At 37.1% G+C, this 26,926-nt stretch overlaps 1 protein-coding gene across 4 annotated transcripts in view; it reads left to right on the top strand.

Moving 5' to 3' along the window:
* Window positions 1–26,926, top strand: part of ARID4B (AT-rich interaction domain 4B) — a 140,453-nt gene that overhangs the window by 39,634 nt on the left and 73,893 nt on the right. For all 4 annotated transcript variants that reach the window (XM_037037328.1, XM_037037329.1, XM_037037326.1 and 1 more), the window contains exons 3-5: window positions 17,698–17,808; window positions 22,695–22,760; window positions 26,154–26,244. In XM_037037328.1, coding sequence (XP_036893223.1) covers window positions 17,698–17,808; window positions 22,695–22,760; window positions 26,154–26,244 — 268 coding nt within the window. The remainder of the gene's footprint in view (window positions 1–17,697; window positions 17,809–22,694; window positions 22,761–26,153; window positions 26,245–26,926) is intronic.

Raw genomic sequence — 26,926 nt, 5'->3', positions numbered from 1 at the left:
TTGTGCATTTGTTACTACAGTCTGGTTTTAGAACATTTATTCACCTCCAAAAAGTTTCCTCTTGCCCATCTACAGACAATCCTTGTTCCCATCTTCAGGCCCAGATACTCCCAGATCTTCCAGTTTTGTTTTTGCAGTACTATACTAATTAGTCTATGGATGTAGTGTACTTTATTTTACTACTCTCTCTACTTTTTGGACCTTTGGGTTGTTGTCCACCCTTTGCTTTTGCAGCAGTTCAGACATGTGCAAGAGCATCTGTAAGATAAATTCCTTAAGGTGGGATTACTGGTTAAAGGGTATACACATTTTTAAAATAATTATTGCCAATATTTCTTCATACAGGTTATAGAACTTTCCATTCTCCCCAGCAATGTGATTACTTGTTTTTTCAAACCTTACCATCCAGTGTGTACCTGACTTCTGAAATTTTGCCAGTGCAATAATGAAAAGTAGTCTCTTGAAGTAGTTTTTATTTTCATTTCTCTTATGAATGAATTTGATAATTTTTTCATATGTTTAAGAGCCATCTAATGTTCTATGTCAACTACCTCTTCCTATAAAATGTCCATTTTTTTGAATGGTTAAAAATTACTCATTTCCAGGTATTTTTTCTGTATGGGAGATTACTAGCTTTTTGTTGCTAATATGTATTATGAATAATTTTGTTAGGGTTTGGCATTTGGGGTTGGATTTGATGGCTTTGTGTATTTTGTTGTCGTTTTTGTTGCCATGCAGAGTTTTTTATGGTTAATTTTATCAACATTTTTTAATAGCTTCTGAACTTTGAGATAATTTTCCATTTAAAGTGAGGCACATATGGAATTTTCTTCTAAGGTCATAACTCATTATCACTGTTAATTAAATTAGAGATTTATCTAGATCTACTGACTTGCATCTGTGATGAATACCTTAGAACATAAGCTGTCTCACACATGTACAATTATACCTGTTGGATAAATTTAGGGTATGTTCCTGAGGCTAGGGTTATATGTGTTTTTAATTTTGATAATTATCAAATCAAATACATGTATCTTCCAAGCATATTAAGGTTTTGCATCCTAATAACTGGTATTGATTTGTGTTCAAAATGCCAGATTGTTTAATTCCCCCAGTACTAGAAAAGCTTTGGTTGAAGATAGAACACTTTCCTGTAAATGAGAATCTTCTTTTTTTAAAATTATGTTTTAGTTTTTAAGGGACCAGAATTATATTTTAGAAATTATTGGAGAATTTACTTTATTTTATAGAAAATGCATATTCTATTTCTCTCTCGACATCTGTCCTAGAGCAACGCTTGCACAGGTCCATAAGAAACACGTATGAACATGCTTATTGCAACTTTGTCCGTTCTAGTGAAAAACTAGGAGTCATTTAATATCATTAGTAGAGGAGAAGCTAAACAAAGCCTGGTAAATTTCTACAATGGTTATACCACAGGAATAATTTGAGAGTCAGTGGTTATTGATTGGAAAGGTTGCCCAAACATTTTTTGAGTGAAAAGTAAAAGTTGAAAGTGTATTAAATATAGTACAAATTATGTAAAAATGTTCTCAAATATTACATATGGATACTTCTACATGCATATAAATGGAAGAGTCTGGGAAAAAAATCTGGAAGGACATATGCCAAATTAATAAGTGATTACCAGTGGGAAGCGACTGGGGTTGGGTATGGTAATTTAGGATTTACTTTAGTGTTTTATTATTTCTGCAAGGATAATATTTTCATAGACTCCATAACTAAGAGCTAATTTTAAACATATGCTGGCAATAAAAGTGTGTTGTTTTGTGCACAGATTCTGGTAAATGCAAACAAGGAGACTGGATGGGCACCCTACACAGGTGACAGTTGATGAGAGGTGTGAGACGAGAAGGTGAAGGGAGACGTTAACTTTTTGTATATGTCTGTATTTTTATATTTTTGTAAAGCACATGAATATATGTATTAACCTGTGTGATTAAAAGAAGACTACATTTGGGGGGACCAAGAATTCATATGAGAACATGATCACATTTTATCAGGCTCATTAGCAGTTCTTAATGAAAATAGTAGCTACTAAGTTGAAGCACTAGATAGAGAACAAAAGTATAGTTTACTAAGTTGCTGATAATTAGGCCTTAATTTGCTTGATATGATGCATGTTCATCATTTTAGGGCAGATACATGAATAAAAATAAGTAGACCCTTTCCCACATACCATCATGAATGCTAGTAGTTTCTAATACACGCAAGATGGTAAACAGAGCTCTTCTTCCCCTGTAGCCTCACCTGGAATTTTGTCTTGTCTCCTTCCTTGCTTCTGCTGCCTCTCTTGCAGTGTGGATCTCTCTCTAGTTTACTCTTCTTAATTTACTGGTCCAGAATCTAGATCCGTGCTTATGAAATGGGAATTAGCAATGAGAAGAAGAATGATGGAATCCTTCTTTATCTGTTTACTCACTTAGTCTCTAAATATAAAATGTTTCTAGTTAATCCTTCTTTCTCCATCCCTATCTTATATCTCATTCTAGATTATGGCAAGAGAACCCTAACTGGTTTCTCTGATTTTGTCTTATATTCTTGGAGTCCACTTTCCACAGTTATCTAAGACATCAGCTTGGGTTATTTCTCTGCATAAAATTTTGTAATGATTTTCCTGTTGCTATTAGGCCATGCTTCTCCCTTGGCTATCAGAATACTTCTTGATATGGTCATTAATAATTGCATCTCTTTTACTGCCACTTCTCCCCTTGCATTATAGTTCTCCAGACTCTCTGTTTCTCATTTCAGGTCATTACATATCTTGATTCTTTTTCCCAGAGTATCAATCTGAAGAAAACCAGGTGCAAGCTTCCAGAGTATTCTCCTGGTAGAGTAACACAGGATCAGTGAATTGTCATAATATATCTGGAATGTTGCCAACAGAAAAGCTTGTTAGAGACTCAGCCCCAGCGGTTTATTGGAGGGTGGTCACATAGGCACCCCTTGCCTGACACAAACCCAAATTTCCAACTCTGAGAAGGAAAGCAGGTGTTCAGCATGAAATACATTGTTTGTACATACAGTTTAGGCACAGTGAACCACATAGTTGGTTAATTGTGGGAACCATCCCGAAATCCATGTCCCCATAAATTCCCAGATGCAATCCAGTGGCCTTACAAGTAGGCCAAAATTAGCAGTGAGGCCTGCTGTAGTACTTTCTTTTTGTCGAGAAGTATTAGCTTTACCTTTTCTTAGTTTTTAGTTTTTGCATGGATTTGATATTAGTTTCTGGCTCTTTTTTTGCTAGAATCTTCTTTTACCACTTTTCTATATTATTTTAAATGAATCTGCTTTTATTGCCTTAGTTCTGTGTGTATGTTAAGTATTTTTTTAATTATCACCATCCTGACATCTTTCAAGTCTTCCGGCTTTCACTTTGTGTCTGGAAACCAAATAGAGATTCTATTAGTTGATGAGTGTATCTGTTACAGGCTCCCAGTGAGGAGCTGGAGAGAGAACCTCTAGGTCATGGGTTCTCAAACTGTGGGGTGCATCAGAGGTCCCTGGAAGGCTTGCTAAAACACGGATTGCTGATGCTCTCCCTCAGAGTTTATGTCTAATTCAAGATGTCTGGAGTGGAGCCTGATAATTTTGCATTTCTAACAAGGCCTTAGGTGAAGCTGATGCTGTTGGCCCTGGGAGGACACTTTGAGCACCTCTTTTCTAGTTTATAATATAATCTGCAAACTGTGTAAACCAGTATAACGTAATATGCAAAATTTACCTATGGGGCACAGCTACCTAACTCAGTATATTGAAAGTGAATGAATAGTTGAAGGCCACTTTCAACCCCTCTATGTTGTGCACCTGCCACTTTTCCCTCAGAATGTGTATGTTCGCAAGACACAATTTAAGAAATTTTATTAGGAAAGCTTACTTTCTTACTTGCTTTTAAGATAGATAAGTAAAAGATTTCATATTTTTGCATGCTTAGTGAATCTTCCCCCCACCACTTGGAATTTATTATTACACCTGGGTAATCAGTCCAGTGGATTCTCTCAACATTTTCTTGGGGAAAACGGATTATCAAGTAGAATTTATTGTTTTTTGTTTTGTTTTGTTTTTTACAGCTAGGAATGCTTATGGAAGGAGATGCCATTGACATTATTTTTCATGACCTCAGTGTGGTCAGAGAAGCTCAAGTAGGCAGAGTTTATCTGGTGGCAAGGTGAGCGTGGTCCTCTCAGTAGGTGAGGTAGGGCAGGTTTGACAATGAAATTCTGAAAATATTTAGATACACGTGGGATCCTGAGGTTGATGAGCAACCTTTTAACTTGTTTGATTGGTATTTTTCTAAATGTCCAGGTGTGATGAGCAATCTGATGTAAGCTCTCCTATTAGAATGCCTTGAAATTGAGTCTTTCTAGTTCTCAGAGACCATTGAAAGGAGGCTAGATGGAATACCCTGGAAGGCCTGTTATATATATCTGGATATTGTCTGGCTCTTCCTCCTGCCTTCACTAATGATACCTTGTGTTCATTTACTTAAATAACTGTGCAGTGGGAAAAGGGAAATATAGTTCTTTAAATATGGGGGAGAACTGTTGGATATTGGCTTTGATATAACAGCAATTTCTGGCAACTCAACAGACTACCAGAGTGATCTAGCAGGAAGACTAGATGCATATGGAAAGTTTTGGCCTAAGTATATTCCTCTACACCTATCCCAAATTTTTTCTTTGGTTCTAAGTAAATAGATGTCCCTAGCAACTAACAGAATCTCCATTTACTGTGATGTAATACTGTACGAATTGCCCAATAAAAGCCATTTGGCACTGCCAGAAAAAACTTGAAAGATGCTGGGATATGGGGGTCAGGGGAAAAACAAATGAAACCCAAAACAATGCAACACAACAACAACAAAAAGGAAAAAAAACCCTAAAATATGCATACACGAAAATAGGGCATTAAATAGTGTCATTTACAATATCACTGTTTATTTTCCCTTGTAGGTACTGATTTTAGAGCTGATGTATTTGACCTCTCAATAAAAGCTCCCTCCCAGCATAAGGTGTTTTTGAAAAAGAAATAATTTTACCTTTAGGAAAATTTCATATAGTGTAGGGCTCTGCTATTGTCTAACTTCTTTGGTTTAGTAAATTTTTCTCGAATTCCTCCTATTGTAGGTGCAATTCTAGGACTAGGGCATCCAAAAATGAGTTAGATGCTATTTCTGCCCTCAGTTGCTCAATCTAGGAAAGAAGACAGATACAAATCATTAAAATTCAGTGAGAAATGTTCACTTTTACCTTATGTTCGTATCCATTTTGACAAGCAAAGCCAGTATATAGTATGGCAATGAGCATTGTAGCATTGATGATCAAAGGGGTATTCTGAAATTAGAATGAATTCTGTGATTTAGAATGTTTATTACATTCTGTGTGTGTCAGTTTCTTTTAGTTACTAGACAAGTAATGGATAGATTTTCAAGTGATCAAAGATTACTCTTTCTTTTTGATGGCTTCTTTCAAGGTCACGTTTTTGAGGATGTGAAACAGATAAATACTTGGTTGGTGGGCCACGTAACCATTAAGTGGCAAAAAATAGCCGTAGCTCCATCAGTAATATAATGGGTCCAATTCAGGCTGCCCAGGACCCAGAGCCCAGTGAAAGGCCTAGTTATCTGGCAACAGGAGAAAATGTACATAGGTGGAGTTGGAGCCCTGCGGGCCAGAGTGACTAGGAGTGCAAGGCTGGGTCTTGCTCATGTGCACTGCAGTAGGAGTTCCATCTGAGCCAGTTACAGAACAGGATGTACCGTTAGGTGTCTGGGCTGTGGCTCTGTGGTTTCCTAGTTGCTTAAGAGGAGAAAATGTTAGGTTGAGCCATGCATGTAAAACTGCCCATATTTGTCCTTTTTCTGATCTATAAAGATAGCAATTTCATATGATTTAATCTAACATTTGTTGAGTGCTTATCCAGGACTTGTCAACCATTTAAAGACTAAATATGTTACCTAATTTAATTAAAAACTTGTAAGCACCCTACAAGATAAATTGGCAGCCCAAGGGGAGGAAACCAGAGATCAGTGTGGTGGGTTGATATACTCCAAGACCGTTACTAAGTATATGAATAGCATTTTCTCTGGTTCCAAAGCCAGAGAATTTTCAGATTTGCCAGGGTCTTAGTGTATACACTGAGCAGGTTGGGTAGATAACAACCACTCTGAAATCAGATGGCAAATAGAAGTGGCTTGCATCAGGAGAGCTAGTGAACCAAAATACAAACCTCCAAGTTCACAGGATTTCCCTCCTCATTATTCTCTTTGCTTCTGGTCATTGCCACCTACCTGCCTTTACCTCTCTCTGCTTGTCATTCACGGGTTCGGAACCCCCTGGCCCAGTACCTGGCAGCACAGCAGGAAGTGAGCGGCTGGCTGTCAGGGAAGCTTCTTTTGTATTTACAGCCACTCCCCATCCTCACATTACTGCCGGAGCTCCGCCTCCTTTCAGATTAGCATTAGATTCTCAAAGGAACGCAAACCTGCTGTGAGCTGCAGCGAGGGTTCTGGGGTTGCGCTCCTTCTAGCTCCTTCTGAGAATCTAATTCTTGAGGATCTGAGGTGGGGAGTGGCTAACAATACAGACTATCACTAGCAGAGATGTTTGATTGCACAGAGACCATAATAAATCAATTGCTTGCAGACTCATATCAAACCTTATCAGTGAGTGGTAGGCACCAATTAAGCAGCATCTGGTGACAGGCTAGAAAGTCATCCCCTATCCTCTTCCCCCCAGCCCGAGGCAAAAATTGGCTTCCACAAAACTGGTCCCTGATGCCAAAAAGTCTGGGGACCGCTGTTCTGTTGCATTCATCCTCTTCTCTCACGCCTTCCCTACCTGTCTCCCTCTTCTGCAGTCGTGAAGAACAAGGTACACAGCGGTTGCTACAGCACAGGTAAGACTATATAGTAATTAGCAATCACTTTATATTGTAGAAGAACATTCAGGCTGTGTTAAGTGAAGAATAAAAATTTATAATTAAGAGTAGTTGATCAAACTATCTGTCATCAACCTATCTGGTTAGTAATTTTGCTAGGGAAAATATCTGGAATGGTATTCTGATAGTCACCTTGAGAAGAAAATCACTTAGGCGAATCTGATTTTTTTCCCTTAGCATTCTACCATTATTTTAATTGGCAGTGAAACAAAATGCTGTTATTTTCAAGTCATCTAAACATTTTGGTTGATGGAGAGTTTTAAGGATGATTAATATTTTTTTTGGTGATCAAGCACACTCTTAGAAAATATTCTCCAGATATACCCACAGCGACTTGTCTTGTGATGTTTCATAATGTTATACTTAATGCCTCTTAATGTATGCAGGTAGACCTCACTAACATTCCCAGATAGGTATAAACCATAACAATGTCAGTTTATGGCTTCTCTTTGTAGTTGTGATTTTTGAATTGGCTGCACCAATAGGCTTCTGTAGTTTCCAGGTCTTAAAGTTTAAATATTACAAAAGCAGGGTGTGTACAGAGATTGATGATGCCTTAAAGCAGATACATTTGCGTTGGAATAAGGTTTTGACTTAACTAACCAGATAATAAAATTAACCTCTTCTGAGGGCAAAATAAATTGGCTGTCTTTGTCTTATATGAGGAAAGCGCCTTTCCTTTTTTTTTAAAAAAGATTTTATTTATCTTTAGAGAGGAAGGGAAAGAGAGAAGGAGAGAAATATCAATGCATGGTTGCCTCTCGTGAGTCCCCTGCTGGGAACTGGCCTGCAACCTAGGCATGTGTCCTGACTGGGAATCGTGTGGTTCGCAGGCCCGCGCTCAATCCACTGAGCTACACCAGCCAGGGCCGCCTTTGCTTTCTTAAGTACATTTTAGAAGAATGTCTTAAATACAGTAGGGACTTAATAAATGTGCTCCCCAGTTTATTTCTCTCTTACCTCTTTGCTGATTGTGAGCATTCTAGTTAGAATGTCTATTTTGAATCATTTAAACTTGTAAAAAAATGCAGATACTTTCTGTTAGTATCTATGAATATGCATGCATTTCTCTGGTTAATAGATGTGGATTTAAATCCCATGGAGTAACTGAAATTTTAGGAGGAATGTTAAGAAATATAGGTAGCGCTCAGAGAATATTTTTTATTTGGAAGAAAGGGTTGATTTTTCTTTTTTAATATACCAGAACTTTTACAATCCAGTTTTATAAAAAAAAAAGTAACTCAGAAAGATGGGTATAGAACACAAATCAGCAATTCATAGAAAAAGATATGCAAATGGCCAAAAATATATAGTACTTTAAAAAGAACTTATTTTCATCCTGGCTGGTGTGGCTCAGTGGATTGAGCACTGGCCTGGGAACAGAAAGGTTGTTGATTCTATTCCCAATGTGAGGGCACATGCCTGGGTTGCAGGCCAGGTCGTCGCCAGTTGGGTGCGTGAGAGGCAGTGGGTCAGTGCATCTCTGGCACATTGATGTTTCTCTCCCTCTCTTCCCCCCTCCCTTCCCATCTCTCCAAAAATAAATACATAAAATCTTTTAAAATTATTTATTTATTTATTTATTTATTTATTTATTTATTTATTTATTTATTAGAGGGGAAGGGAAGGAGAGAGGGAGAGAAATATCCCCTTGATGTATGGTTGCCTCTTGTGCATCCCCTGCTGGGAACTGGCCTGCAACCCAGGCATGTACCCTGACTGGGAATCCAATCTCAATCCTCTGGTTCACATGCCTGCACTCAATCCACTGAGTTACGCCAGCCAGGGCAATACATAAAATCTTTTTTAAAAACCTTTAAAATAATTTATTTTCAAATAATTTCAAATTTATAATACAGACAATTCATATAATTTATCATTAACCTTAAAATGTGTTGAGAGCGAGCTTCAGAGATGATGTCCTGAGCNTGGGAACTGGCCTGCAACCCAGGCATGTACCCTGACTGGGAATCCAATCTCAATCCTCTGGTTCACATGCCTGCACTCAATCCACTGAGTTACGCCAGCCAGGGCAATACATAAAATCTTTTTTAAAAACCTTTAGAATAATTTATTTTCAAATAATTTCAAATTTATAATACAGACAATTCATATAATTTATCATTAACCTTAAAATGTGTTGAGAGCGAGCTTCAGAGATGATGCCCTGAGCACCCTAATACTCTGCTGTATAATTCCCAACAGGAAGGACGCTCTTCCTGCTCCCCTGTACTTAGCCGTGTGAGTAGGTCAGCATTGCTGCACCATTGCTGTCTCTCCACAGAACCCTTTCAGATTTCACCAACTCCCCTAATAATGTCTCCTTTTATTTATTTATTTTTTGCCTCTCTGGTGCCTGGTCTATTCAGGAATACATGTTGAATTTGATTATCGTGTCTCTGCAGACTATTTCAGTCTAAAACTGTTTCCCAGTGTTCCCATATTTCATGTCCTTCAGGGTTTTAAGGAATGCAGACCTTACATTCTGTAGCATAACTTCAACCTGGGGCTGTCTGTTTTTTCTCATTATTAAGGTCACTCTTGGCAGAGGTATACCACGGAAAGGAAACTCTTTATTCTCATTGTATCATATTATTCCACCACTGATAATTGAGTGGTATTCCACGATTGTGCCAGGATCTTGTTCTTCATCAGACCTTTGCTGATCAGTTAAGCATCTATTGACAACTCTGCTACATTTTTAACATTAACTGAAAGGTTTTCTTAGGCTCCGCCGAGGAAGAAATGCCAATCAGCCACAAAGTCAGGCAGTATAGAGCTTTATTGGCTTTTGCGCACCCCGGCAAGGTTCTTCTGGTCCGCAGAGTGGAGCTGGGGAAGTTGCGTCCAAGCAGGGAATATGGCAGGGTTTTATTTTGGTTGGCTCTCTTCGTGGGAGCTGGGGATTGGTCCCCTTTGAACAAAGTGGCAATATATCATTGGTGGTTCTTCTCGAGCACAGGTTGCTATGCGGATATCCGCTTTGGCAAAGCCCGTCTCTCTTTCCGCTCCCTGGTTTGACCTCAGCCGTCTTTTCCGGGTTGTAGTTCAGCCGCCATTTTGTCCTACCCCGCCCGCCCGTCCGTCCTGACATTAACATTTTTCTGTAAGGAGGAACTTTCTCTTTTCTCCATGTATTTATTCAGCATTTATTTATTTATGTTCCAGTATGGGCTCATGGATGCTGGCTTAATTGATTGGGTGGTAATTTTTTATTTTTTAAACTGAGGTGTAATTTACTTAAAATGGAATACACACATCCATATAGATCAATTAGTTTTGACATATGTATATATCCCTAACCAGATAATAGGACAACCAGTATTTATTTTAACGCCCAAAAGTTTCCCCCATTTGGTCATCAGGAATCCCTTCAAGGTGACTCCAGGTCTCTTTGAAATGTCACCATCATTCATTGAGCATTTCCTTACTTTCTGGCACAGGGGTTTCAGATTCTTGTAATTTCCCTGTCTAACTTTGAAATCAGCTATTTCTCCAAGGACATCTGGTTCTTTTAACTGTGCGATAGGATTTAGAAATCAGGAAAGCCGTTGCTATGCTTTTTGTTACTGGGCTGTCAGGTGCTCTGGGACCTTATTGGTCAGTTAGGAACATGTATGAATGTATATATTCACACATACACAGAAGCATTCAAATATATATGCATGTATAGTGTACATCTGTTAATACTGTTCATTTTTCTGTGTGTATGTGTTATCTATTATACAACAGTGCATTCACATTTCTAACTTCAGTCCAATACCTTAGACTTCCTTATAGCCTTTCCCCTTCCTTTCTTTTAAATTTTTTGGCAGTGAGAATCATGGCCCCACTATGCTCAGTGTATTTGCTTATTTATTTGGTCAGTCAGTTTGCTTATTTGGTCATTGTGGCAAATCTTCCCATCATGCTGCACATTTCCTCTGTCCCTATCCAGCTCCTACCATGTCTTCAGCCACAGGGACTGCCTGCGGTCCCTGTGGTTTCCACGTGGCTCCCGCACAGTTTTCTGCCTTGTGTACTCAGCTTCTGCACTGTTACCTCCTGTGCCTCTCCAGCCCTTACCCTGCACCCCCCCGTGTCCTAGGACCCCATGAAGGGAAGCGGGTAAAATCAGATTACATGGTTTTATTGCCTCAGTAAACCCATTTTTGTATGTCCTAAAAAACTGTGCATTTACATTTTAAGCTTAGTTTTTACACCACATCCTTTGGTATATTAGGTATATTTTTTCATTCATTCATCTGTTATAATTATCTCCGTTGTGGTTTTAATGCTTCTTTGAGATTGTCATACACAAAAAGGTCATTTTTTATGAATTTGTTTGTGTGTTAAGTACATTTATTTTCCGGAGGTTTTAGCATCAGATTTAGCACTCTTATTTTCTGATTCTCCTGGGTGCATTCTACTGCCTAGTAACCAGTTTGAATGCTAACTCCTTTAAAGAAACTATCTCAATAAAATGTCTGCTAGCATGTTTTGCTTTTTAGTAAATAGATTTTGAATAACTGAATATTTCCTAGGCAGGGTCAATATCAGCTGTTTGGAGAATCGGGTCAGTTGCTCTCTTTCTACAGTGTTGCATGTGTTGGTGCACTGCAGCCCAGGGCACAGTAGTGATCACTGTTGGTTCATTTGTGCACTTACATGTTTCCCTGGCATTTTGGCTTCTTGAAGGATTAGTATTCATCATAGCTAATTTAAAATGGTTTATGCTTTATAGTGTTCCCATGGAATTCAATGGTTTTTAGGTGCCGGTGAGGACATTTGGTAGGTTGACTAGAAAAATAATGTTTAAGCAACGCTGATAACTGTGAGGTAGCTGTTGCCTTGACAACTAGAAAACTGTTCTGTTTGCTAAACAAAGGGATGGTAATTTAGTAGTGTAATTTCCTTTTGGCATGGAGGTGCTACATAAAACACTTTATTTTAACCTCTGAGATGGTCCATATTATTGACTGAAATTAGAGAAGCAGAACAAAAAGAGAAGGTAAGAAGTTTTTTTGATTTGTTTTTGGTTATATACATGTTTACCTACCACGGTAGGTGTTGATAAAAGGACCGCTCTTCGTTAGTCAGCTCACTTTGTGTATCTCTACTTGGACCAAAGTACAGTAGCCTCAGAATAGTTGAATACGTAGTCTTATCTTTCTGCCACACTAAAGGGTTGTGGTACACTTCTTGTGGAGCACCCTCACCAGCACTTAACTGTGATCTTGATCTCTCGCTACAGAATGCAACATGATTATTTCTGAATTAATTAAAGAAGATAATATATTTTTTTAAGATTTTATTTATTTATTTATCTTTAGAGGGAAAGGAGAGAGAGAGAGAAACATCAATGTACGGTTGCCTTTTGTGCGTCCCCTGCTGGTACTTAGCCTGCAGGGAACCGGTCTGCAACCCAGGCATGTGCCCTGACTGGGAATCGAACCGCAATCGTCTGGTTCGCAGGCCTGCGCTCAATCCACTGAGCTACGCCAGCCAGGGCTAAAGCAGATAATATTTAAATACACCCTCATATACACACACAAGTATACTGACTTCTGCTGTTTATGTGGGATCTTTTTTTGTAGAGGACTTAAACGTTTTTTTAACTCATAATTTTCTCCCAGATTATTAAATAATAACAACAGACTTGATCTGACACTGTATGCTGGGCCCTGCATTTTTCATATAACATCTCAGTCCTCAACCCACTGAGATCAAGATCACTGCTATCCTGAGGCACGGATGTCCTGGCTCAAGGTCATTTAGCTACTAGGTGGTAAATTTGACCCTAAACATATAATTCAGGAGTCTGTGATCTTGATTACTCTATTATACTGATTCTCATTAATACAGTCATTCCAAATACATTGGAGAATATAGAAAAATATTAGTGAGAAAATTAAAAATAACCCATAATCCCATTTGCTACAGATTATACTTTTTTGTTCTGATGAAGTAATGTAACATCTGGGGTTTCATTTAAAATAATCAAGAGGGGTTTTTTAAAAGAATGGGTAGGAGTATAGATGAGATAAAAATGTCTGAGTTAATTGTAGGAACCAGATTATGAGTATATGGGGGAATTTATTAATATAGTTCTGTTCCTTAGAATACATTTTTTCTAATGACATATTTATTTATCTGAGATTTTATTTATTTATTTTTAGAGAGAGGAGAAGGGAAGGAGAAAGAGGGGGAGAGAAACATCAATGTGTGGTTGCACTCCATTCTAGGGACCTGGCATACAACCCAGGCATGTGCCCTGACTGGGATTCGAACCAGCAGCACTTTGGTTGGCAGGCCGGTGCTCAATCCACTGAGCTATTCCAGCCAGGGCTAGAATACATTTTAAAAAGCAAAGGATACATGCCAACTGCAAAAAACAAACAAACAAAAGAACATTTTTAAATTATTATTTTTAATAGCTTATTTTTTATTATATTTTTTCAATACCACTTACCTTTATACATTCTTCTACCTCCACCAATCCCCCTCCCTCATGCAGAAAGAACCTTTTAAAAAATAAAAAAGATTTTGAATAAAAATTTTCATACACATACTTCTTCATTTTACTACTCCCTTTACCATAGGTTAACTCTTTAACTGTTGTTTCTGTCTTTATGATGTATATTTTTTTCTATATGTATAATAACTGTTTAACTGTCTTTATGATGTGTGTTTTTTTATATGTATAATATATACATGTACCTTTGATTATTTCTGCACATCCAGGAGTAGGAAAAAGTATACCATTTTAAAGACATACACATATTATGAAATATCTTGTGGTATGTTCTCATTAGATTTAGTATTGAAAAATACATTCTGCCCTAGCTGGTGTAGCTCAGTGGATTGAGTGCGGGCCTGTGAATAAAAGGATCGCGGTTTGATTCCCAGTCAGAGCACATGCCTGAGTTGCAGGCCAGTTCCCAGTAGGGGACACATGAGAAGCAACCAGACATTGATATTTCTCTCTCTCTCTCCTTTCCTTCCCCTCTAAAGATAAATAAATAAAATCTTTAAAAAAAATAAGAAAAAAGAAAAATACATTCTGAGGAGTGTTGACATTAGTTGAGGAAGGGAGGAAAGTGGTTTAACTTTTAACTTGGACTTACAATAAGCAGTTATTTAAAATGAGGTTTTGCATTGTGTTAAATCTGAATTTACATTAGTTTGATTGCCCACATTGAGTGTTTTATGATATTAATAATAATTGTTAATAGCTAAATACTTAAGGCATTGTAACTGATGGTTTCTAATATTGACCGTATTTTCCTGATGTCAAAACAAGTTTGGAGAGGGTCAGTAGTGTATGAAAACGTACCACCAAATTACATTGAGGAAAGAGCTGGAATTAGGATCCCATGCTTTGAAAGCCTGTGCCATTAGTCTGCTTTATATTATCCCATGCTATACTCTGATAGAGTGATAATTTATGCTCTGGTAAAACTACATACACAGATCTGAGCATGTAGAATATGCATTTTGTTTTTCTGTACAAAATCTTATTCATATTTTGGTTAGTATAGTTTTACTTCTAGATGATTGTGTGTCTCAAAATGTCCCATTTTGACCATCTTTGTAACCACAGTGCTTTGGTATGGGCTTACATACCAAACAAATGTAGCAGAACAGGTGATGATGAGAATTTAGAAACAAAGAAGTAACTTACCTAGTGTGGTCCAAAAAATAATAGAGGCAGAAGATCAGAACATAGATCCTTGCTCTTCCTGTGCTCTTTCTTTTTAACAGATTAGCACTGCTCTAGCAATGAATGTGTTATACATTCAGGTTTTTATTATACTTTATTTTCCCTTTGCAGGTTTTTTCTAATAGACATATTCTTTTTAAAAAGATTTTATTTATTTATTTTTTAGAAAGAGGGGAAGGGAGGGAGAAAGAAAGGGAGAGAGATGTCGATGTGCAAGATACACATCAACCAGTTGCCTCTCTCATACACCCAACTTGGGACCTAGCCCGCAATCCAGGCACGTGCCCTGACCGGGAGTCAAACCAGCAGCCTTTCTGGTGGGGTGTTCAATCCACTGAGCCACACCAGCCAGGGCTAGACGTATTCTTTTTATGCCTTGCTAATTTCTTTTCATGTGTTCTAGCTTGAAGGGTGGAAACTGTTACCCTTCAAAATACTAATTTGCCCCCACAATATTTGAGGTAATTATTATTTTTTTCTGTTAACACGGATATTCATTTTTTTGTAAGAATAGATGGGCTTAGTTTGGAGGGAAAGCATCCCCTCTCTCAAATTCAAATGGAACAAATCTGCTCAATAAGCATACTTATTATAGTTGGCTATAGTGGGGAATGTTGCCAGTGTTTAATATGAATATTAATGAAAAGAATTCAGAAATGGGTTTGTGTACTAGTAATCCAAATATATTACTATTTTATTCCTTTTTGTAAAAATTTTCTGCAATAAAAATATGTGATAAGCCTATTTATTGTTTCTGAGTAGGCACAAATGTATAACTTTCCGTTGATTTCTTGTTCTCATCTATGTTTCACAATTTCTGGTTCTTTATCACTTACTTTAACTATATTTGTCTATGAAAGTGAAATTTTACTGGCTACTGAGGTGCAAACCATGTTAATGGGAGTGGTTGCAGGTTGTGGCCACTAATGAGCCTGTATAATGAAGATTGTCTCACCATTTGCGTTTTCATGTCTTTTAAAATTTTTCTCAAAATTTCTGCGTGAAGCTCCATAAGTTACTTCATATTCTTGCTAAAATAAAGCCACTAGCTTGTCTGGAACGTAACCATATTTTTACCAAGGAATATGATATTTTAGGAGGGCTGAATAGATAAAGGTAGGTAAAGGAGAAATGCATTTATTGTTAACTTTAAATACAAGAGCAGTGCAAAGTTACAATTGTAGCTAATTAATGATATTCTCAAATTTAAAAAGTAGTAATGCAGAAGTGTAGAAAAATTCTTCATGAGAATACACTTCTGTTAGGGCATAAATGGATTGAAATACAGGCATTTTCCTAAGTAGATTTTAAAAATTGTATACCTGATGTGTTTTATGTTTCTTTATTCTTTTTTAAAAAAGATTTTATTTATTTATTTTGGGGGGGGGTAAGGGAGGAAGAGAAACATCAGTGTGTGAGAAACACATCAATCAGTTGCCCATCACATGCCCCCACTCGGGGCCTGCCCCACAACCCGGGCATGTGCCCCGGCCGGGAATGGAACTGGCAACCCTTAAGTTTGCAGACTGGCACTCAGTCCACTGAGCCACACCAGCCAGGGCTCTCCTTTATTCTTAATGGCTAGGTTGCCATTAGGAGGTTGGCCCGATATTTTAGTTGTAGCACCCTTGTCTTGGTTTATGTAATACTTCCCCCACCTTTAAAAAGGATTATTAAAATTATTTGATATACTGATGGGCACTTATATAGCATTAGAATATCTTTGTTTTTTTCTTTTTGAGATGTTAGCCACAACTATTAGGGGTAAATTTTTTTAAAGATCCAGATGAAATAGATATTTCATTATTTGTTGTTGTATGACAGTGTTTTCTCCCTAATGTTTTATGGAATTTCTTCAAGATGGTAATGTTAATAGGAGGGGGAAAAGGTTCTTTGGACAAATAAATTGGGAAATAATGAGGCAGAGTGGGAATTCATTTAGTAATCCAGTTTCTTTTTGGTGGAGCTTCTTGGAATATTAGTTTTCTTGGAATATTAGTTTTGTAAAAGCTACTTTTTGTACAATCTTTCTTTGGCTATAGAATTGATGAATATAAGCAGAACTCCTTAGAAATGTAGATCCTATGCAGAAATTTACCTGGTTGTAAAAAGTCAGAGCAGCTAGATTAGGACTATTAAAACCTAAATTACAAGTAAGGAGAACTAAAATACTATTTACTCTAGAAGGATAAACAAACAGTGAACTCATGACCCAAAGCGTTTGAGACATTTTGGCTAATTTTTATTTGAAACCTCCCAGATTGGCCCTGGCTGGCATAGCTCAGTGGATTGAGCGCGGGCCTGCAAACCACAGGATAGTTGTTCGATTCCCAGTCGGGGCACATGCCTGGGTTGCGGGCCAGTTCCTGGCAGGGGACACACCAGAGGCAGCCATGCATTGATGTTTTTTTCTCTCTCTCTCCTTCCTTTCCCCTCTAAAGATAAAATAAATAAAATCTAGAAAAAATGTTAAAAAAAAAAGGAAAAAGAAACCTCCCAGATTGGATTTTGTAGTTTGAATACATGTCTCCCCATGCCCCTTATATGAGGCCGTTCTATCTAAGAATTGTCTAGTTAGGGATATAACAAAACTATTCTCAATTTGGGTGCTTGTAAAGACATAGCCTATTTTAAAAGAAAAATTTCTCAGACTTTGAACTTTAAGAACCTGTCTTGTGGTTATATAGTAAATACATATTTGAATGGATGGTGGAGGGAGGACAGGGGAAGGAACGGTATATACTTGTGATTGAGCTAATTCATATTATGGACCGCTAATTCATATTATTTCTCTATATTTTGTATAGAGAAAAACGTGCTTTTATATTTTAAATGATGTACATTTATGCATTTAGATAGACTTTATTATACACACTTTACTTATTTTTAGGGTATTTTATAGAGTGTTCTTGTTAACAAATACATTCAACTATTATAATTTCCATGGCTATAACAGGATTGGATTTGCCCTTCTGAGGTCTGAGTGTGGGAAAGAATTAGAGAGTTTAAATCTAATTTCTTTACATTTTTAGGCCCTTGATGAGCCTCCCTATTTGACAGTGGGCACTGATGTGAGTGCTAAATACAGAGGAGCTTTTTGTGAAGCCAAGATCAAGACAGCAAAAAGACTGGTCAAAGTCAAGGTACAGTATATGTAGATGTTATAAGTTGTATGTTCAGTATTTGATATTTAAACTTTAGTTTGGTGAGTACATTTAATAATTTGTTTGCAGGATGAGTTTAGTTTCTAGGAGTAATGGTTGTAAAAATATCTGAAAAAAAAGCATTGTGATTTTTTAGTATTCCAATTGGAATGGAATTAGATTAGTACAGTTGGTATTTTTTAATGTCACTTTACTATATAGATTTGTTATTGTTTGTTAGCATTTTACAGCTGGAAAGGACCCTAGAAGTCACATTTTGGATTGGCCAAAATGTTAATTTGTTTTTTGTCCCCCATAAGATGGCTCTGGTAGCACTTAGTTGTCTTTTAATTTCACTTGAAACAATTTTGTTAGATTGTTACAACTGTCATATCAGTGTGCATTTTATTTTTTAAAGATTTTATTTCTCTTTTAGAGAGAGGGGAAGGGAAGCAGAAAGAGAGGGAGAGAAACATCAGTGTGTGGTTGCCCCTCACACGCCCCTCAATGGGAACCTGGCCCACAAGCCAGCCGTGTGCCCTGACTGGGAATTGGTTTGCAGGCCTGTGTTCAATCCACTGAACTACGCCAGTTGGGGCTCAGCATGCATTTAAAAGAAAACTTACTAAAATTAGTGAATTATATATATATATATATATATTTTTTTTTAAAGATTTTATTTATTTGTAGAGGGGGGAAGGGGAGGCGAAAGGGAGGGAGAGAAAAAATATCAGTGTGTGGTTGCCCACTGGGGACCTGGCCCACAAGCCAGGCAGGTGCCCTGACTGGAAATCCAACTGGCGACCCTTTGGTTCACAGGCCTCCACTGAGCCACATCAGCCAGGGCAAATTTGGTGAATTTTTATGTAGCCATTTTAATACTGAAAATAGAAGAAAATGCACAGCATTTTTGGTGTATTATGCTTGATTATTTCAAGAAAGGTAAAAATGCCACTGAAATGCAAAAAGACTTGTGCAATGTATGGAAAAGGAGCTTTTGACTGATCGAACATGTCAAAAGCGGCTTGCAAAGTTTTGTGCTGGAAATTTCTCTCTGGATGTTGCTCCACGGCTAGGTAGACCAGTTAAAATTGATAACAATCAAATTGAGACATTGAGAACAATCAGTGTTATACCACACAAGAGGTAGCTGACATAAAATACTCAAATCAGTAAAGTTATTGGTAAAAACGAAAAATGTGTCTTTTATTTTACAGAAAAACTGAAAGATCTTTTTGGCCAACTCAGATTAGTTTCTTAATTTTATTGTAAGAAAAATAAGGCTCATAAAGGGTTAGTGATTTTTCCAAGGCCATTATAGCAAATGTGGCAGAATGGGAATTACCCCAATTCATTATTTTTAAGACCCTCTCCTCTGCTTTATTCATGAAATTGAGATGCACTTTATAATTGATGGTGCCCTAGATAACTGAACTATGGTCGATCTAGTTAGTTGTTGAATTTTTATTCTCTGCCTTTCTTGAAAATTCTTTCTAGAATATTTGTGTTTTGTCTCAGATAATAACAAAGAACTGTAACTGTTCACATTTTAATAAATTATTAGTATTGAAAAATATGAGCCAAGTCAAATATTTGAAGGTAGATATTTATTTGTCAGCTATTTACTGAGTGGCCAACCTTGCAAGGAACTCTGTTAGGTAAGGAAGGGGAGGTATGAAGATGACTTCCGTCCTCAGGGATTAATAGTCCAGATGAGCAGATACCCTGTAAAACATTGGTTTAATTATCACCAATTAAACAGGCCATAGAGGTGTTGCACTTCCAGTACAGAGGATCACTGTCTCTTCTGAAGTTTTTTCCATACCCACATTCCTTCTTTTCTCCATTCATCCATCCATCCATCTATCTATTCTTTCCTCTCTCCTTCCCTCCTTTTCTTCCGTGTTTAAATAAAGCTTCCCTGGTGATTCTAATTTTCATACTCCCTAGTTAAGAACTGTGGTGGTAAGGCCTTTTAACAGTAAGCCTGTAAGATGTTGGTCTAGGACCCACCCTACCTTCAGCTTTCACGTGTCTGGTGCCTGTGAGCTCTTTTGTGATTTGAGTATGTGGGTACTCTTATAGTACTCTTATAGAGAGAGGCATTTCCTGTTCTGACTTCACACACTGGTGTTTCCTGAGCACTCCTTTTTTTGTTTTCACTATTATCTTAGAGATGAAGAGAAAGCTTGCTACCAGTTTTCTCACTCCCAGGGACAGGGCTAATACTAGCACATGTAACACCTTAGTGTAAATTAGACAGAAGCCCTGATTCCCAGTGGAGAGCCTCCTTAGCAGAGCCTGGTTGGAAAAAGGTGTTCCCTTTGGGCAGGAAAACAGTTACTCCAGGACCCATGCTTTGGGCTGCAGAGCACAGACTAGATTTTAGCCTGGAATTGCAATCTCAGCTGGTGTCTCTGTGATGAATGAACTGGCTAAATGACATGTAGCAGTTCTGCCATTTCTTCCTATTGATAAAAGGAAAAAAACTGCCTCTGTTGATAGCACAGAGTACCAAGTACTACCTTGTGCCTTATAAATAATGGGCATCTAAAAATTATTGTTGGCCCTGGCTGGTAGCTCCATTGGTTAAAGCATTGTTCTAATACAGCAAGGTTGCTGGTTTGATCCCTGGTCAGGGCACATATAAGAGTCAACTAATGAATGCATCAGTAAGTGGAACAACAAAATCCATGTCACTCGCTCCCCCCCTTTTCCCTCCCCTTTCCTCTTTTTCTGTAATAATCAGTCAATAAAATATTAAAATTTGATTTTTTTTGGCTTCTCTACAATCTGTTTATAATTTGCCCCAACCAGGTAGCTCACTTAGAGTGTCGTTCAAATCACCAAGGTTGTGGGTTGGGTCTCTGGTGAGGGCACAGGCAAGGGTCAACCAGTGAATGTGTCAAGGGATAAAAGAGCGAGTCAGTGTTTCTCTCTCTTCTCTATCTCTCTCTCAGGTCAATAAATAAACTTTTTTAAACAATAAAGTCTGTTTATAATTGAAAGTTAATGGTTTTCTCAACAAATAATGGTGGTATATTTTTACCTGTTTTATTTATTTATAATTCAAAGTTGATAAATTTTGCAACAATTTGTTGATAAGCTTCTTCACCACCAGTTTTTTTTTTAAAGATTTTATTTATTTATCTTTAGAGGGGAAGGGAAGGAGAGAAATATCAATGTATGGTTGCCTCTCATGTGTCCCCTGCTGGGAACTGGCCCACAACCCAGGCATGTGCCCTGATTGGGAATTGAACCACGATCGTGTGGTTCACAGGCTCGCGCTCAATCCACTGAGCTACACCAGCCAGGCCACCACCAGTTTTTATTTGCTGAGCATTTACTATGTGCTAAGCACTATATAAAGTATTGAAACTCTAGTGTTAAGATCCAGTCCCCATCCTTAAGTGGCTTAGAGTCTAAGTGATTAGCACAGTTGCCTAAACATGTTATCTATCTATCTGTCTGTCTATCTATCTATCTATTTAATTTTTTGTCCTTTCATTTTCCCTAGGGAGGGGGGAAGGGAAGGAAAAAGTTAAGGGAGATAGACATCGATAGGTTGCCTCTTGCATGTGCCCCAGCCAGAGACCGAATTTGCAACCCAGGCATGTGTCCTGACTGGAACTTTGATGGTCTTTTGATCTGCCGAATGATGCCCAACCAGCCAGGACTAAACACACAATTAAAATAAAGGGCTTTTGTGAGGCGGAAGCACCTTCATTGCTATGAGTATAGGATATTTCCTTTCATAGCCTGTTAATGGTTTAATTTCTGTAAGAACTCCAGCTTTGTATAGGGAAAACAACTTTTTCTGTACTGAATACTAGAAGCTATCTTGTTTTTCACCAGCTAAATATTTAAACTTGAACTCTTTATTTTAGCATACTGTCCTCACATCAGGTTTTCCATTCTCTGGTTTCTATACTGATATAGAGAGCACAGTAAAGTTCTGGAACCAGACTGCTTGAGTTTGAAAATTAACCTCCACCATGTAGCAGTTCTGGTATCTTGGATCAGTTACTGCTTACACTTTTTGTTCCTCAGTTTTCTTATCAACAGAATGGGAACAGTCATACCTACCAAATAAGGTTGTTGTGAAAATTAGATGTTTGATGCTTAAGACTGATACTTAAATCTCATTAAATGTTCATTGCTACTGCTTATTATAAGTTAGACCATCACAAAATGGTATATATTAGACCCTTGAACAACATAGATTTGAACTGTGTGGATCCACTTATATGCGGGTTTTTTTCTATAAATACTGTAAATGGATTTTCTGGGGTTTTTAAATGATTTTTCTTAACTTTTTTCCCCTCTAGCCTCTTGTATTCTAAGAATGCAATATGTAATACATATAACATACAGAATAATGTATGTTAACAGCTGATTTGTATTAATCAGCTGTTTATGTTATTGGTAAAGCTTCTTTCTGGTCATCAGCCGGTGATTAGTAGTTATGTTTTGGGTGAGTCAGAAGTTAATACATGTATCTTCAACTGCAGGGCATGCTGGCACCTCAGCCCCTTTGTTGTTGTGCAGGATCAGCCTGTAGCCTCAGCCTGTAGCCTCAGCCTGTAGCCTTAGATCTCCGCCTCTTTCTTCCTCATATTTTAGAAAAAGAAATTATGCAGCTAAACTAATAACTAGTAGTATTGAATAAAGTATGATATGTGAAACATCAAGTAATTTAATCTGGGAAGTTGTTTAAATAATAGAATTTTCAGTTAATCTACTCAGGGATTGAGATTTTATATAAAGTAGGCAGATCTTAGTTTAGATTACTTGTAATAAAAATGAGTCAAGGGTCATGTATTGATAAGCTTGTGTTGCTCTTGTATGTGTGTTTGTGTGTAGCTAATTAAATTTATAATCTCCAGGTAACATTTAGGCATGATTCTTCAACAGTGGAAGTTCAAGATGACCACATAAAAGGCCCACTAAAGGTAATTCATTTATTTATTTGTTATTAATTCTAGTGCTTCAGTGGGAAACATTATTAGTACTTACATTTGGTCATTTCTTTTTAATTCATTGAGTATTTTGTTAATGAGTTGATAAATAGGTATTTCCTTCTGAATAGACTAATAGAAAAAAAAGTAGATTTAATGCTCAGTAAAGCCTGATAAGATAGATAGATAGTAAAACCTAACTGTTCAGAAACCAAATGAACATGAAGGAAGCACTGACTGCTTTTTATTTACATACCTGTTTCAGCCTCACCATGTTTCATTAGTGAGTGATGGATTTTCCAGAATTAGTAGGTGATGTAATCCATTTACGTCATTAAGATTAAGTGATGTATGTTCTGAGATGATGTGAAAAGTGGGAAGAACAAAACCCTCAGAGTGTTTAACTCCTTGGAGCAACTGCTCACAAATGAAATTTTGGGGGAGAGTCATCAGGCAATTATAAGTGATGAACATGTTTATACATGCAGATAGTTGTATTTCTTAGTGTTTATTTTTTGTCACTGGTCAGAGAAATAAGTGCTGCTTAACTTTCTTGCTTACCAGCAGGTGAGTCAAAGGGAATGTGTGGGTGACTTATCATATGCTCTTTGGTTTTTTCAAAAGTCTGAAAATGGACATTGGCCTGGTTGGGTGAATTTAAAGGAATGCTAACAGAATTGAAGAAACATTTGTAAACACAAGAAAAATCCTTTATTTATGAAGCTGTAGTTTTAAGAGGTTTAAATTGATGTGTGTATCAGTTTTTGTTTGTAGTTGATTTAAACACTTAATTGGATCTACAGGGCGTTGGTACCTTGCATATGTATTAGGTACTATGGCAAACTAAAACTTTTAAGTTTTTTGTATTTTGCCTTATATAAATAATTTTTCATTTTTATTTTGTAGGTGTTATCTTTAACATTATATGCACAAGTTTGTCACTTGAGGACAAAAGGACAAAAATATGCCCACTATGACATTAGCCACCATTTATTTAGTAGTTAGTATGTGCTAGTATCAGGCATCTTTTGCATGCATTGTAAAAAATCCTCATAAATGCTCTTCACAGAGGAGGAAATTGAAGGAGGTAATCTGACCAAGGTCTCGCTGTCAGTAATGGGAGAACCAAAACTCTGCAGGCTCACAGCCTGTATAATTGCAGCACTGTGCTCTCTGGATGTTCAGAACATGTACACCTCCATGCTTTGTGTTTTTGCCTCATAAGCATAGTTCGTAGCCACCTGACTTACCTGTTCACTCACTGGGCAGAGGTTAGCTGGTACCAGCTACAAAAAATGTTCAGTGTTGTGAAGGGATAGAACTGGCAGCTACTTTATATCTTCAAGAGTCTGTCTCTCCTTCTGCTTCAGCCTCTTTGTAGCATAGTTGGTTTATTTTACTGGTTTGTTTTATTTTATTAAAATTAAAAAAGTATTTGTGATTTATTAAAATTATTTTTTATTAGAATTTAGAGAATCATTTTGATTTTGACATACGCAAGCATGTTAAAATTTGGTCTCAAGATTGTTAAAGTATTTTTTACTATAGATTATTTGGATTAATAGTTTTGTTATAGAAAATAAAAGTAATGGTCATTTGATCTAAATTTATTTTTAATGAGTTTGCATGAAAATAATACTTAGACCACTTGAGTATTAAAGTAAAAAATCATGCAGTGTATTTATTGACTGCAGTCATTGTATATGAGTTCTGTTAATTCTGTGGAGTTCCCCCGCCTTTGGGCATCATGTGGGGTTAACAGTCTCTTCTCTGAACAAGTTCATTCTGTTAGCACAGTGAAGACCATGCACATTTTATTTTATTTTTATTGAGCTATAATTGATATTACATTATATTAGTTTCAGGTATACAACATAATGGTTCTGTTTTTGTATGCATTTCAAACTGTTCATCACAATTAATGTAGTTAATATCAACCATATGTAATTACCAAATATTTTCTTTTTCTTGTTGACAAGGGTTTTTAGAATTGTTCTGTGAGCAACTTTCAAATATGTGATACAGTATCATTGACTGTAATCACCGTGCTAGAAATTACATCCTCTTGACTTATTTTACAATTGGAACTTTGTACCTTTTGACCCTTTCACCAATCCCCCACCACCACCCTTGTGGCAGCCCCCAATTTGTTCTCTGTAGCTGTGAATTTGGCTCATTTGTTTAGGTTCCACACACTAGTGATCTCAGGAAGTGTTTGTCCTTCTCTGCCTGACTTTTCATATATTTCACTTTTGCACATATTATCTTCTATAATTTTCATGATGTTCTCAAGTTCCATCCATGTTACATGGCAGGATTTCCTTTTTTGTGGCTAAATAGTTGCATATACACACTACCTATTTAAAACTTTATTCATCATGTCACTGGACACCTAGGTTGCTCCCATGGCTTCTTGACTGTTGTAAATAATGTTACATTAAACGTGGAAGTGCATATATCTTTTCAAATTTAGCGTCTTCTTTTTTTTTCTAATAAATACCCAGAAGCAGAATTGCTGGATCCTGTGGTAGTTTTACTTTTATTTTTTGAATAACTTCCATTGTTTGCTGTAGTGGCTTCTCTAATCCACTCTATCAGCAGTGCACAGTGGTTCCCCTTTCGCCACGTGCTTGCTGACACTTATTTCTTGTTGATACTAGCCATTCCAACAGATGTGAGTTGCTATCTTATTTTGGTTGGATGTGCTTTCCTCTGATGTTTAGTGATCACTTTTTCATGCACCTGTTGGCTCTCTATCTGTATGTCTTCGGAAAAATGTTCAGATTCTCTGCCCATTTTTTTGTTTGTTTTGCTGTTGAGTTTTATGAGTTCTTTATATATTTTGGATATTAACCCTTTATTAGATTAATGATTTACAATATTTTCTCCCATTCAGTAGATTGGCTTTTCATTTTCTTGATAGTTTCCTTTCCTATGCAGAAGCTTTTTAATTTGAATTAGTTATAAGGGCCATGTAAATGTAACTCAGCATTGGAGGCTTCAAAGTTATTTCTTAATTGTCCCTACCCTTCCCCAGCCTTCTTCAAAGAAGAGTGGGTAAGATGGGGCAGGGACAATTTCACATACAGTGGTTCTGGTTCCCAAAGTGAGGTCTAAGGACCCTAGCTGGCTCCCAAGACCTTTATAGGGCACAGCAGACGTGACTGTTTCAACAATAATACTTAGATATTACTTGCCTTATGACTGTGGAGATATTTTTGCTGTTGGTACAAAACAGTGGTAGGTAAAACTGCTGGTACCTCAACACAAATCAAATCAGTAATTTTATTCTTTGCCACCATGCACTCAGTTTTTACAGAATAAAGCCCGTTTTTGTTTTGCTCACTTTTCTTCTAATAGCTTTTCTAATTTTTTAAAATACTTTAGGTTGGAGCTATTGTGGAAGTGAAGAATCTTGATGGTGCATATCAGGAAGCTGTTATCAATAAATTAACAGATGCAAGTTGGTACACTGTAGGTAAGGGAATAACTCTTTTAAAAATGGATTTTCAAAGATAATACAAACAGAGCAAAGTTTCCTTGATTTACTTTATCTCCTAGAACCACAGACACTATTACTATTAATGGTTAACTTTCCAGATATTTAAATTCTTATTTCATTAATATGTGCTAACATAATTTGAAATTATTTACTTGTATGTATTATACAATTGGATTTCTACCCTTTTTTTCACTTCAGAATATATCTTAGAGAATTTTTTCCATCTTTAACTGTTTTTAAATGTACTTTTAAGTGTGTTTATCTTCTACAACAGATAGAGTTTATTAGTAGTGCATTTTATAATACTTGATATACTAGAACTTACTTCCTTTTATCAATGATATTCCAATGTGGTATCTTTTTTCTTCTTTTTTTGGCTATTAAAATAAATACTGAATTATGCTGAATTAAGTGTCTTCTGTAGCGTACACATTAAGTAGTAGACAGGGACTAATGTGAAATGTACTTTTAAAACCTCAGTAGGTAGCCTTGGCTGGTGTGACTCAGTGGATTGAGTACCGGTCTTCGAACCAAAGGGCTGCTGGTTTGATTCCCAGTCAGGACACATGCCTGGGATGCAGCCGGGTCCCCAGTTTGGGACATATGAGAGGCAACCACACATTGATGTTTCTCTCCCTCCCTTTCTCCATCCCTTCCC

This window comes from Sturnira hondurensis, unplaced genomic scaffold (genome assembly GCF_014824575.4).
Source record: "Sturnira hondurensis isolate 20B ecotype Veracruz unplaced genomic scaffold, ASM1482457v3 Scaffold0022977, whole genome shotgun sequence".
NCBI classification, from domain to species: domain Eukaryota; kingdom Metazoa; phylum Chordata; class Mammalia; order Chiroptera; family Phyllostomidae; genus Sturnira; species Sturnira hondurensis.
Note: the sequence above shows the minus strand (reverse complement) of the source record. Positions and strands in the feature narration are given on the sequence as shown.